At 36.9% G+C, this 15101-nt stretch overlaps 1 protein-coding gene and 1 long non-coding RNA gene across 2 annotated transcripts; one reads left to right on the plus strand and one right to left on the minus strand.

Annotated features, from left to right (window-relative positions):
• Nucleotides 1-534: 534 nt before the first annotated feature.
• Nucleotides 535-10751, minus strand: LOC145659126 (uncharacterized). Its single transcript, XR_014125176.1, has 3 exons — nt 10614-10751; nt 8170-8258; nt 535-2666 (listed from the first exon to the last, which is right to left on the minus strand). It is a non-coding gene; the product is annotated as an uncharacterized LOC145659126 (long non-coding RNA).
• LOC113586938 (uncharacterized) lies at nt 9831-14038 on the plus strand. The gene is made up of 3 exons (XM_027025368.3): nt 9831-9974; nt 10653-10787; nt 12391-14038. Exons 1-3 carry the CDS (start codon nt 9972-9974, stop codon nt 12571-12573), a joined length of 321 nt encoding a protein of 106 aa, XP_026881169.1. The 5' UTR covers nt 9831-9971; the 3' UTR covers nt 12574-14038.
• Nucleotides 14039-15101: the final 1063 nt, after the last annotated feature.

Genomic DNA, 15101 nt, shown 5'->3' on the forward strand with positions numbered 1-15101 from the left:
CACGTATTATCTACTGATAAACATGGTTGATGCAGTGAAGTTAACATAAAGTTATTTCTATTGTTTTCATATATTTTTTTGCTCATTTATCTAATCTTTATGAAAATATTTTCTGGCCTAGTGACTTTCTTACTTAAATCTTCCCTGCTCTGATCCTAGTTGGTGATCTGGATTGGGAGTGGTGGGACTGGAGAAACATAAAAAATATGCAGGGCAGATATATTGTACAGGTGTGGCAAACAATGCACAAAACAACGAGTATTATTTGAGCTAGGCGAAATTATTGCCAAATTCTCAGAACTGCGAAATTGTGAATGCCAGTCTCTCAGACTTTGGACTTATGTTCTGTGACATTTACTGAAGAGGCCAATGTCATCATGTGCAAGTGCAAGTGGACTTCAGCCCTTTCATGGTTAACACTGATGTCTATATATGATACCAGAAGCAGGATGAACTGATACTCTAGATTGTTATTGTGCATTTGATAATCTCCACTGGCACTTTGAGGCAGAAGGTTTTATTATCAAATTCCATTGTTCAGCATATTGCCCTCCAGAACAGGTTAGAGGTATGACATTTATTTTAATACAGATTACAGACTAAGTTACACTGTCATAGCCAGTGGACCAACTGTTAACAAAGATCAGAAGTTATAATTTAAAGCAGTTACAATTCAGTACACAATATGTAACCAATGCTAAATCAATTTAAATAGAAAATCGATCAAAATCAATACTTTCTTGTTCCCGCATACCTGTTCAAGTAATTCCACAATGAATGTCTAATGGAGCTTGCATGCCAAGTGGACAAGTGGACACTCTGGAAGTTCCCAAATCCATCAGCTTGTTGTCTTGACCCCAACTTTATTAAATGTAAAATAATAATAATAATTAAAAAATAATAATTAATTGTGTCTCAGCATCTTTTCTTAAAATAATCAACACATCTCATGAAACTGGAATATTTCTCACCACATTTATATTAAAACTACTGTAGTCTTAAGACATCAAATCTAGACCACAGTGTACTTATCAATTACAGGACTATTAAACTTGCCTTTCATGAGCAAGATACTTGGTAAAAGTGGTATTTAACCAGCTTTTAACAAGTTTTTAAACAAAGTTACAACATCTGTTGTAAAAAGCGTTATATAAATAAAATTGACTTGTCTTATCAATCAGCTTCAATTAATATGTCCTTAATTGGTTTCAGACATACATTACATGGAGATAATTCTATGTCTGACTTGACCCTGTATCTAAGAAATATGACACATCTTGTAGTGTTGCAAAAGAAAGCTTATTTTTTCATTATATATACTACTATTGGGTAATATAATCAGATAACACAATATTAATTTTCATATCTATACTGATGATACTGAGCTATATATTTTTACCAAGCTGAATAATATACATGCTCAGTGTTCCCTGACTACCTGTCTGTTCACAATTTATCAATGAATGAACAATTTTAAACTGAATGAAGATAAGACTTTTGGTTGGCCCTAAAGCTAAAAAAGAGATGCCCCCTCTAAAAGTCTAGGAGATCTGTGTCTTCAGAGTAAAGGAGAAGTAACAAGTTTGGGTGTAATTCTGGACTCTGATTTAAGTTTTAAACCACACATCAGGAGTGTGACCAAAGAAATCTTACCAAGGTACATCCATGTTTAACTCAACTTACTTTTATTTCAAGTAGAATGGACTTCTGTAAGGCTTGTCAAAAGTTAATTAGGAACCTACAGCCAGTTCAGAACTCTGCTGCTAGTCTTTTAACCAAAACTAGGAAAAGCGTGCACATCACTCCTGTTCTAGATACACTGCACTGACTCCCTTTATTTTTCAGAGTTCATTGCAAAGTACTTCTACTTGTATATAAAGCTCAAAATGGTTTAGCTCCCTCTTACATCACTTACATCGAGGCTCTGTTGTTTAATGTTCCTTCATGAACCCTCAGATCATCCACAGCAAATCTGTTAACTATTACAAATGTCCCCCGCAATAAAACTGGGGAAGCAGCCTTCTTTTACTGCACACCCAACTGTAGAACACTGTACCAAAATGTAAACAAGAGAAGTGAACTTAGTGGATATTTAAAAAAAAAAACTTAAAACTTTAATCAAAGTAACTGGATATTTCTTTAATAACTAACTGGATGCTTGTATTATTTGATCTTATATTATTTTATCTATTCTTTTAAGTATACTTTTTGTCCAATCTTTTTAACTATGCTTCTTTTAATTATGATTCTTTACACGTCTGACCCCAAGCCCACAGTAAACAACGACAGTGGCAAGGAAAATTATTTAGAGCATGAGGATGAAACCTTGAGAAGACCCAAAACACAAAGTGGGCACCCGTCCTGGTCAACAACAGACACTACAATAGCAACAATAAAACGCAAAAGAAGTAGTGAGAGAAATAAAAATTAAGCAATGAATTTCTATTTTGATTTTCTAGATGTCCTAGTTTGTTCAATGAGTGTTTGTTTGTCTGAAACCCATCTTGCATGAAAACATCTGACTAGGGCAAAACAGAAGTAGTTGGTTGGGGTGGAGAGGGGTAGGTTACATCAGGAGGGCATCGGGAGGTGGTGGGAGGAGCCATAGCATCTGAGATGGGTTGAGGTTCAGTAACAATATGACATCGGGAGTAGGTGTACCTTAGCTGAAAGAGAAATTAGATTATTAGGGATGTCCAAGTACAAAAGTGTGTAAATTATGGAAATTTAACATGCAAAAATGTGCACTGCTAAAAGAATAGGGCCAGAAGGAAACACAAGCATCAGGACCCCCTGGAATATCAGTGACAAAAAAGAAGTTATAGCATCATAACAGGCCAGTTTACCAGTTTACTCTTTACCTAAGATGGGAAGTAGTTAATAAAATGGCAGACTGTACAGAAAGGTTTTCTGTACTCAGACTGTGTCTGAGTCTTGAACATTGACAGGAAAAAGCAGGGTGAAAAACAAGTTGAAAAACAGAAGTTAGAACAGGCACAGAATGAACCAAGAGAAACCCCAGTGAAAGACAATGAAAACAATACATAAAGAAAAAAAGACAACAGAAACATTTCACACAGGAAATGCTACAAGGCAGTCACAACCATATAATTTATATGCAAGTAGTCTGGATGGCAGTGGTTGAAAAGTGACACTCTTGCAGCCATATGGATATGGTGGGACCCCTCCCAACATCCTGTAGGTTCATCAACCTCCTCACACTCATGAAGGTCAACAAGTTGTGTGAATGGTTTCATCCCTCTATGAAGGCTGTGCACTGGGCCAGCCTCTAGGTAAGCAATCCATTCCTTGGGTCATGCTGGGCCTTAGCTCAGCCCTCAAGGAAGAGCTCCAGGCCTCCTCATCTGAGCTCATCTATGGCCAAGTGATGCTACTCTCTGGCCTCAGCAGAAGCCATTCTAGCAAGGTGGTTAAGCACCCCATGTCTGGACATGTCTATTTTTGTGAATTCTGAATTGTGACTGCACTGGGATATCACACTTAGATATCTAGTCAGCTACACAGGGCGTTCTGGCCCTTTAAGAGCCCACTAAGAGAGACTTGGGTCATGCATGCACATCAGCTAAATAGATGTTTTGCTTCCATGTTCAACTTAGCTTTGTAAAAGGGAGGAACATTTACTCACAGCAGTAGGGTGGAGTGTCCCTTTCTCTTTCCATATCTAACTAGGGCAGGATGACAGTGGTCTTGCTGTGGGTGGTTGTAACCTAGGTCTCTTACCTTGGTACTGGGGTGTGTGTTGAATGTACAATTTGCTTTTCTTTTCTGCTTTCACTCTGTTTTGTGCTCGTGTATGTGTGACTCTTATTTGAGATAGCAGACATTTTATTCTCCCCCACAGGTGACTACCTTCCCCTGTCTGCTGCTAAGAGGCATTATTAGTATGAACGTTTAGATAGCATTGTCCTTACTCTCTTTAGACACAGCTTGAATAAAGTTTCTTAATACTCTTGATTTTTGTTATAAAGATAGTTTTACTTGCATCATTAATCACAATCAGTAATATATTTAAATAGCTTAATAAGCATTGTGCAAGATGGTTTTTGATATGTTTATTGTAGGGCTTGACTGCCAGCTAAAACAGCAGTTATCACTAGTGCAATGTTGCAAATGTGGAGGGCAAGGGGTACTCCAGGACTGAAAAATTCCACTGCCAACTGAGTGGCTGCCTTTGGCTATGACCAGATCAAGTCTGAAAAGATTCTGCTGTGGCAGTTTTTTTCATAAATCCATATTGAATACTTGTACTGTTAGTGGTGTTCAAATGGCAATTTCATACAGAGAAAGTAAGCTATTCTTAACTTTTTTTTTCTGAATTTTCCCTTAATGCCAAAACAATTCCACTAACCCCAAGAATGGTAGCCTCTTGCTATTACCAATGCAAGTTTTGGCAGATTTTACTGTACTGTTTTTGTTCAGAAAACCAACTCAAACTACTTTTAGGCAAATTTATTCTCATTTCATATTATTATCTATTTCTCAAATTTATCTTCGCTATCAAGAGTGCAAGTTTGATAAAAGTTTACTGTACCATTTGTTCATAAAACCAAATTAAAGTCATACTACCTCCAGGCAAATGGATATGCTTACTTTCTGCAGTGGTTAGTTATTGATTTTGGTTAGCTATTTCTCTGAAGGAATGCAAATTTGGAACCACCTATTCAGTTCTGCAGACTTGCTTGAGAGCATGTCTGGAGAGATAGTGTGATGGGCCAAGCAGAGTCAGACACTCGCAGATATAAAGCAGAAACTTTATTAGTGTTCAGCTCACTGATAGCTGAATAAACCAGAGTCAGACCCAAAAGAGCAAAGTAAAGGGAGATCCGAATCAAAGAGATAGAACAGTCCATGTCAAAACTAGAAGACCAATCCAAAACCTGGCTGTAATTCCAAAAAAAGGGGCAGGCAAAAATCAGCAAGGAGAAATACAAAATCAGGGTATGAGACACAGGAAGAAGATCAATGAAAATAATGCTCAGTATGCTCAGATGAATCTAGGGACAATACATGGCAATGTATGAAAGGAGTAGTATGAAGAGTATTCAGTGGGAACTGAAGGTGAGAATTAGAGAGAGTAAGGAGGACTACAGTACGAGAATATCGAGGAATCTCCAGAAAGAGGTGTGGAATTGAATGAAGGTGCAATCAGCAGGCTCAGGATAGCTGAAGGTCCCAGTGCTTTGGACGACATCTTGCATAGTCCCAAACCAAAAGGAACCAGACACCCCAAGGAACTGAATGACTTCTGTAGCACTGACATCACACTGGAAAGGCTTGTCCTAGGTCACCTCAGGACACGTGTGTGCGGCATTGGACCCCCTACAGTATGCCAATCGGCTGCATGTGGGGGTTGAGGATATCATGATCTATACGCTACATGGACCTACTCGCACCTACTCATCATGTGCTTTGACAACATCCAGCTCTTGCTGCTGAGGGAGAAGCTGTGTGTGGCAAAGGTGGACAGTGCCTGGCATCCTGGATCACCAATTACCTGACCGACAGGCCCCAGTATGTGCAGCTAAAGAAGTGCCAGAGCACACTGTAAGAAGCATGGATTCTTCATAGGGAAAGTCTTTGTTCTCTTTCTCTTCACCTTCACCAGGAGCCTGGTGAACAGCTTTATGGACTAGTGTTAACACAACCATCTCCAAATAAACACCAGGAAAACAAAATGAAACAGCTTTTGCAGTGTTGATAGCCAAAAGCTACCACTCTTGTGGGGTAGTGGAATTGTATTGGCATTATTCAGAGAAATATCTAACCACAATTCAGAGAAATGGGTAGCTATGCTTTCTCTGAATTAAATGGGCATTTAAACCCCATTAGTTACAAGTACTTCAATATGGATTTATAAAAAACCTGTGCTGTAGAATCTTTTCAGACTTGATCTGGTGATTGCCAAGGTCCACCAGTCAGTTGGCATTAGAAAATATCTGCTCTGGCGTACCTTTAATTCTGAGAAGGAGGAAACAATGGCAGCAACGCCCATGCAGATTGTATATTAAGGCCATTAAATCATTCCTGTCATGATAATAGAGATTTCTTTCTGTATTTTTGCTGTATTTTTGTATGTCTGCCAGTTCATTTGTTGACTTGCTTCACTTGGCCCACTTGTTTCACATCTGCACATGCATCAGTTCTACAAAGTAGCTTGCTGTCACCCTCTGCTTTTTGCAACTAGCATCAGCCATCAAGATTTGGGAGCAGGTTTCAAACTTGGGTCTCCTACAGTTACTAGCATAGTCAGCAAGGTGAGCAGAGCTCTCTGGGTTACACTAAAAATGTGTTGTTTCCGAAAAAATTAAAGTGAAATTCTAACCATTCTTAGTTATTCCTGCCAAAATTCAGTTCTTGCACCTCTCTCCAGCACCACTTTCTTCAGCATTATAGTGACTCTATTTTGTGCTCATGTGTATGTGTAAGTGCACAGTTGTGGAAAATAGGAGCGTTTTGGTTGTGACAGTGACGCGGGGGACTTTGTAAAAAGCCAGTTTGAATTCCAGCTTATCCAGGGTAAACTTCCCCTGCCACCTCCACCTATTCTGTCTGGGAGTGAAGTCCTATGTTCCCATGTGTTTGTGACAGATGAAGGCTTTCCATTGAAGGCAAACTTGATGCAAGCATATTCAGGTCAGTTTAACAAATTAAATTACATGACAATCAATTACACAAATGTTAAATGTTGCTTTATACCTGTATTTTATTACTTCTCCTTCTAATGTTCTGTATGGCAACCTCATTTATCATGAAAGGAGCATATAAATACATTTATTATTATTATTATTATTATTATTAGTAGTAGTAGTAGTAGTAGTAGTAATACTTTATTAGATTATAACTTTTCAGATCAGTAGTACTGTATTAGATTATAAGATTTCACATCTTTTTAACAGGACCAACCTCATACATGAGCAGCAACTATCACAGCTGCTGAGCAAGGTGAGTTGTCAAAAATGCATTTTGGTATCTTAGTTGTGAGATGGAGATTCTTTGGAAAGCTCATGGAATTTTCCATTGAAGGTTCAAGACATCACAAAGGCATGTGTGACCTTGCACAGCCCAAGTGCAGGCAGAAAAATGAAGATACATTAATGACACCTTGGTGGACATTTATGTGTGTATATATATATATATATATATATATATATACATACACTCACACACTATATTTATTTTTTTAGTGGTAAGGCCTATATATAAATATGTGTGTGTATGTGTGTGTGTGTGTGTGTGTCTGTATATATATTCAGTATATATATTCAGTCATTCAGTATATTCAGGTAGACAGCTGACCTCATTCTTTGGGCACATAACATTACTGAACCTAGACCTGACCAACTGCAGCAACCCCAGATCATAGCACTGCCCCCACAGGCTTCTACAGTAGGCACTAGGCATGATGGGTGCATCACTTCAGTGGCCTCTCTTCTTACCCTGATGCGCCCATCACTCTGGAACAGGGTAAATCTGGACTCATCAGACCACATGAGCTTCTTCCATTGCTCCAGAGTCCAATATTTATGCTCCTTAGCAAATTGAAGCCATTTTTGCTGGTTATCCTCACTGACAAGTGGTTTTCTTAAGGTTACACAGCTGTTTAGTCCCAATCCCTTGAGTTCCCTTTGTATTGTATGTGTGGAAATGCTCTCACTTTCACAATTAAACATATCCCTGAGTTCTACTGTTGTTTGTCTACAATTTGATTTCACCACACCTTTAAGTGATCGCCGATCACGATCATCCAAGATTTTTTTGATGTTTCCCCACTGTCCTTCTACTTTTTAATAATGTGTTGGACAGTTCTTAACCTGATTTCAACAATCTCCTTAGATGTTTTCTCTGCTTGGTGCATGCCAATAATTTGACCCTTCTGAAACAGATTAACATCTTTTCCACGACCACAGGATATGTCTTTCAACATGGTTGTTTAACAAATAAGAAACTACTCATTCCATCAGTTAGGGTTAAATAACTTTTTGCCAGCTGAAACATAATCACCCATGCAGTAATTATCCAATGGGAGGCTCTTACCTATTTGCTTAGTTAAATCCAGGTGGTGACCTTTTTTTTGGTCAGGCAGTGTATACACACACACAGACACACACACACTGGACAGCCTGTGTGTCCTCATGAATATTTGCCTACCTTTCGGCAGAGGGCAGCACGAATGTCATCCATCTGGTGTGCCTGCTTCTTATTTTTTTGCTGTACTTTAGATGTTCTGCTTGCTGAGGCTGAATGAGAGAAATCATGTACTACACATTAGTTTGGTGAAGCAGACAGCTCAGATGCTATAGATGGGCTTGGTGATGGTAATGGAGAGAAAACAGGTATTGGGCTTAGTTTATTACTGCTCAGGTGCATGATGTCCTCCTCATCATGCTACAAATAGTTGCATTAATTCTTGCAGTCTTTTTATTGGATAAATATAGCTAGTTAATTGTAAAATGATTGTTCATATCAGTCTTAAAAAGAGGGTTGTAGCAACATTCTTTAGTAAAGGCAATGGTTCTATTTAGAACCATGACTTCTACATAGAACCATTTGCATGATAAAATGGTTCATCAGATTGAAGAATATATTGTATATTGTTTTATATAGCAACTTTTTGCAAAGGGTTTTTCTACTGTAACAAGCTAGACTTGAAACAATCAAAGAACTCTACATAGAACCCTATATAAAACATTCTCCATAAGTCTGAAGACCATTTCAACATGAATATGGTTCTCCAGCTGGTAATTGTGACTCAATCATAGCTACTTCGGAATTTGATGTGTGTCTGCAGTCACACTCTCCTTCAGAGTCTTACCAAATGGGCTGCAGGTCAAATGTTATAAAATCCACTGTATTCATCTCCCATTTTGTGTATGCACAAAATAACTAAGGTGTAGGTGCATAAAGCTAGACATTACCTATCAATGCATCAACAGGGTGATACAGTTTTGAAATGAAATACTGTTCTGTTATCATGAATATAAGCATTATTAGAGTGCTTCTCATTCACACTGTTAGGTCAGAACTAACTATTGTAAAATCATATACAACACATTCTCCATCAAAATGAAGAACCATTTTACTATACATATGACACTATATAGAACGACTGGTTCTAAATGTAAGTTTCCTTATAAAGAGCCCTTGGAAACCATGCTTTTTAATGGTTAATTGCCAGTACACAGTAAGAAAAAAAAGGTCTAGTTTTCAGGGCACTGCTGCATCCGATATTTCAACATTTCTACATGGCTCTGTGGCTGCTATACGAACACGGGATGCGCGAGGTAGACATCGGGCGCACGTGGTTAACGGCAAGTATGCAGCAGCCCTTAACAAGACCTTCATGTCAGTTCACCGATTACGTATATAAATTGTTTTCAAAATTTGTGTGTCAAGCATGGTTAATTCGGAATTATGACGGTTTAAGACTCAAATTCCCGTTTCATATTTAATTGGCTAGGTTGAGTAATCCAATATGACAGTAAATTTAACAGGATAAAATCTACGGGAGTAAACTCAAGTGGAAAAAGTGAATGTATAGTGAATGTATTTTGAGGAAAGAGGCCTAGTCATATTTCACTTAATATTATCCAATTAAAACTACATACAAGTATTCCTACTGCTGGGTAGCCTTCTTTACGCTTCTACGGTACGTTTAGTGGAAAGTCCTCATTAATTACATCAGGCCTAATGAGAAAATTCGTATTTGTTGAAAAGGCTTAACGCTTCAAACGATAAGAATTTAAGGAAGTAAAAGCACGTCATTTCTGATTACCAGACGTCTATAATGTAGGCTAAACGTCCTTTAGCATGAACCTCCCTCTGAGGGAATAGAAGCGCAAACAAGGAAGCGCAAACTAATTTAGAGCGGACTTTGACCGACACAGTTCTATCATCGTTCATCGCTCTACATTTTCACATTTAAATATAGTGGAAGTATTGTAGTATTAAAAATGGTAAGATTATTTATTGCAATACTATAGCTTTAACAAGTTCGATAGTTTATAGCGTACTTCTGCATTTCTTAATGCGTTGACAAATGCAGTATGACATAAACTGCGCGAACAATCCCATGACTTTTTATAGGCTGTTTGACGGAGCTGTCAATGACCTCTAGTAACAATGACTTTTTGTGTTACTCTATACCTTTTAGCCGTCTAACGATTAAATAATGAGAATTGCAAAAATAAACATATGAATAAATAGACCTTTTGTTAGTGGAAAACATATTAATTCTATAATTTAATGTTTGGTTCATTAAAATTCATGTATTATTTTAGGATATCGTTTAGCAGCTTTGCTTTACTTACCTTAAGTGTATATTATCAAGTTATTTAGCATTAGGGTTTTTTTTCAACGTAAGATAAACTGCAAATAGTCTGCATATAAACCTGGTTACTTCATCAACTGTAATGAATTTATTTTGTGGGTTTTTTTTTTGGACGGGTTGCTCAAAATGCTGTTTTCACTGTAAATATATGCATGTTCTGACTGTAGAAATACCCGCTTATGTGGGAGCTGTTATGAAAAGTAGTTAAAGCCCCCAATGTAAAAAGTGATTTGAAAGGACAAAATTTGCAACATCAAAAACTTACCAGTCTTTCCAGGTTTCATGTGTCTGAATCTGTCATCAGGAGAGCAAACTGGGGGCTACTCGGAGGGAGGTGGAAGAGGTGAAGGACATCATGCTGGACAATATAAATAAAGAAGATGAGCGGAAAGAAAAAGTGGAGGATCTCGAACAGCGTGCCGCACAGTTACTGAATAAAGTGAGCGTGATGTTGTTTGTTTACTCTGTTGCTCCTGAACAAACTAATCTACCTACACTAAAAGTATTTTTAGATTTTCTACAATTAAGTACTATGTTTGAGCCAGTATGGCAGGCAATGTGTTTACAGTTTTATCCAACAGTCTGTATTGCATTCTGGGAAAATAGTCATCTCACTGTACTTACTGTATGACTATTGTAACGTTACTGTAAGGATATTGTAGCAATACGGCAAAACATGCAGGACCAGCTTTTACAGCTTTACCTTAAAATCTGGTGCCAAAAGAATCATCATCTCTAATAACCAATTATCTAAATTTGTTTTTTTCATTCTTTTGATTTTCCATTATTTAGTTTCTTCCTAAACTGAGCAAAATTAATATTAGTGAACCAGTGTAAGTAAAATAAGTTTAAAATTAAACGTAACAATGGGTAAGATGTTTGATGATAGCCCACCAACTAGATTAGATAGCTAGCATGCCACTGAGTAGCCAGCAGGCTATCTTAACCACCTTACCCTGATAATTTACGTTGGAGATTATTACGGCTCAATACTACTTAAATATGAATATTTCTATGTGGCTCTGACTAATATCCCTCTAGCTGTGCCACAATTCGTGCATAAAAACCATAATCAGAGACTCTAACACTGTCTAATTCATGCTTTCACTTGTAGTGGTTACTGAACAATATATCAATAAATAGCCCGGAACCCTTTTCCGATATCCTTTGTCTATGCAGCAATGGAAAGGCTGCGGTATTATGTCTAATCGTAACGTTAGCTAGTTAACTAGCGAGCTAGCTAGCTACATCTTGAGATGAACACATCTTCACATCGAGTCTGTCGATTGGTAAGAATAATTGAATATTCGATACTACGGTAATTTAAGACAATCTAAGCAATATACGAATTTCGCAATACTGTGGATTACCCAAAAATGTTACAATTGTAAAAATGTTACATTGTTTTAGACATATAATAAAGACATTTTGTTACATTTTTGTTAGGATCATTGACGCTTTAAAATTGTTTTAAATTATTATTCCAAATGATTATATATTAGACAATATTACAGTCATTATAATTACATTATATTATTACAGGAATATACTGCTGTCACTATGTTATCCTCTAGAATAACATATTTGTACTCCACTTTAAAAGTACAGCACAATATGGTCTCACTGTAAACAAACATTACAGTACAGTGCTGTAAATATTAATTTCAGACATGGCAACTCTGCTTTTAATTAGTCACTGTACATTTACAGAATAATGTTTTACAGTATACATTTTCAGATTTACAGAACTATTATAGCATGTCCAATACTGTAAATATTTTCTTAGGCAGACAATAGTGCACAATATACAAAAATATATATTTCAGTATAGACATTTCAGTTAATTTTGTCAAATTTGTACTTTTCAGTGGTCCTACAGCTACAGACAAATTAAATCACTCAACAACATTGGGAATACTATGACTAACATTTACTACAGTGGCTTGTACTGTATTGTATGTTCACCTCAGTAAATAAAAATGTAATGTAATAATATGTATAGAAATAATTATTGTTTTTGCATATATATATATTGACTTCAGGCACAGTCATTCAGGAAATTGACCAAGCAGGTGAAACAGAAGAAGCAGAAGGAGAATCTGAAGAGCAAAGCTGGACTGATAGCTGTGGTGACACTGCTGGCGGTGGTGATCATCATCGTGGTTGCTGTCATGCTTAGCCGCAACAGTCAATCCAATGGCACCTTCACTACAGAACATCCATAGCATTCTGCCATGGATTAGTACATTGAGGACAAGCAGAATGTTGTTTCTGTCATTGATGCTTCAGGGTGGTAACAGAATTGGGTGGTGGGGTAGTGTTTGGCTTTGATACTGTCTGCTCATCAGGAAGTGATGAGGTGGAATTACTAGCATACAGATTCGTTTGATTTATGAATTGCTGCACTGAAAAAACCCAAATATAACAAAGTGTTCAGGGTTCCTTTCTTTTTTAGGGAGGTGGACAAAGGAGCATACATTGTAAAAAGCAGATAGGCTTATAACACTCCATTGTAGAATCCTGATGTATAGAAACTCTCTGATTCAATCTTGCAATTTTTCACAGGTGCAGGAAGCACAATTAACAGCAAGAAGATGAAATACTACGTTTTGACTTTTATAAGATAATTCTGTATTTCTCTTTAACTGGATTATTACAATAATTCTGAAAATTCTTTTATGTTACATTAAGGGTTCCTGGGCTTTTAAACTAAGAGTTGAAATGGACCCCATGAGCTCTGTAAAGTTAACATTAAAACTAATTGAGCTGAGTGTTTATATTTTGGGAAGTTACATTTACATCTTGTTTAAGAGCTATATTTGTTAATATTTATTAGGCTAAATCAGTCTACAAAGGCTTGTTCATGCAAATAAAGATGAACGTTTCCCCTCCAGTTTGGAGCACAATTAGAACATTTCTAATACAGATCAAGTGACCCCAATTTAAATTAAATGAACCTTGATGTCAGAGTGAGTTTGGCAAAAATGCCTATAATGCCAAATTGGTTTTGATAAATTGATAAACTTCAAGAACTTGTGCAACAACAATTTTTATGCTGAATTAAAAATGTATTGTTTCACAGTGTCAGGTCTGCAGCCTCCAGTGTGCCTCCTGAAGACTACATTCCCCATAATACTCTTGTGTTCCCAATCCACAGTCTATTTATTTTACTCATGTCTCCTATTCCCTAATATGTCTGTGTGTTTAAGCTCCTCAGTTTGTATTGTTCTTTGTGAAAGTCTTGCTCTACCTAGCATTTGTGTTTCCAGTGCATTTCTGTGTAGTTTTGGCATGCCTCTAGCCTGCCCCATTGTTTATTATATTAAGCCTTATTATCCCTACCTGCATTCGACTCCTCTTCTGCCTACAGAGCCTCACACACAGCAAAATTGTTATGTGAAAGGAAAGGTTTAAGCGTAATCAATAATGAATCAAATGATAAGTGCAAGATATGTTAAATAGGTTTAAAAAATATTACCCAGGTTTTTTTCCTCATCTTTTCTCTAGTCCTTAAAGAAAGCAAACATCCCAGCACTGGAGAAGCATTAGCTCTTCCCTACAGTTCAGGTCCAACTTTTCTATGATCACACTGAGCCCTTCTTATACCATGTGAAGCTGATTACACATTATGGACATTCCATCATGTAATATCTGTCAAGAACTGAAAATGTAAAAAAGAAAGAAAAAAGGATTCATTGACCATGTGAGGCAGATGACATCTCTAGGAGTGCTTACACATAAACCATTTTGGCAAAAGTTATTTTTGTCTGAAATTCCTTTAGCCTTTTGCTGCCACAAACAAGTATAACCAGTATATCCTCCATGGCCTCATTTCATTCAGATGACACAATGTGTTTTATGTCATCATGTTGACCTTCCTGTTCAGGTTTATGAGAGCATAGTATGGGGAAGACTTATACAATCTTGCATTTTGAGGAAAGTGAATAAAACAGAATCTCCATGCTAAAAAATCGCACCTATGTAACTCAACACTTAAAAAAATCAGTTTATGCTCATAGAACAAGAGAGTACAAGATAGTCATCTGAGATACAATCATATTACACATCTTTTTAAAGAGTCCTTACAAAGATCTTATAAAACTTGCACTACTTGAGACTTGTCCAAAAATCTTTGGTTAAGATGATACTGTCATACTATTCATGATTACTGATTTGGTAGTGAAAACTCAACAACCCTTTTTTTTGTTTTTAGTAATTTTAGAGTGCTCGTTTATTGACCTCAGTCTTTGTCTTCAACACAGTAGTAGTTCCAGTTCCAGTGCTACCAAGTCTGAATTCTACTCAGTTCCTATTCCAGTTTCACTTTCAGTTCTAAAGTGCCAACTGTGAAGTGGCTCTTTATACATGGTTACAAGAACTGTGCCCCTCCAAGGTCACACAGAGCACAAGAAACACTAAGATTAGAGTTCTATCAGGAAAAACATAAAACATCTGGTTTTGTAAATCCCTCAAATAAGTTGAACCTATCCTGCTTTAAATTCCTTGAAGTTTCTATAGGAGAAATAAACAGCGATACCAACCATGTGCTTTTATTACACGATGATAGAATATGGAAAGAAAAGACTAGCATATAGAAATAAAGGGAAAGAATAAAAAATTCCCTAATCATATAAATAAACATCAAAAAGGCATTACAAAAGTCTCATAGAACATGCAGTAATGGGGACTTGCCCAGACTGGTGCAGTGTTTAAAGGCTATCAATAAAAAAAGTCATTGAAGATAAAAAAACAA

This window comes from Electrophorus electricus, chromosome 8 (assembly GCF_041902795.1).
Source record: "Electrophorus electricus isolate QZ-2024a chromosome 8, ASM4190279v1, whole genome shotgun sequence".
Classification (NCBI taxonomy): Eukaryota; Metazoa; Chordata; class Actinopteri; order Gymnotiformes; family Gymnotidae; genus Electrophorus; species Electrophorus electricus.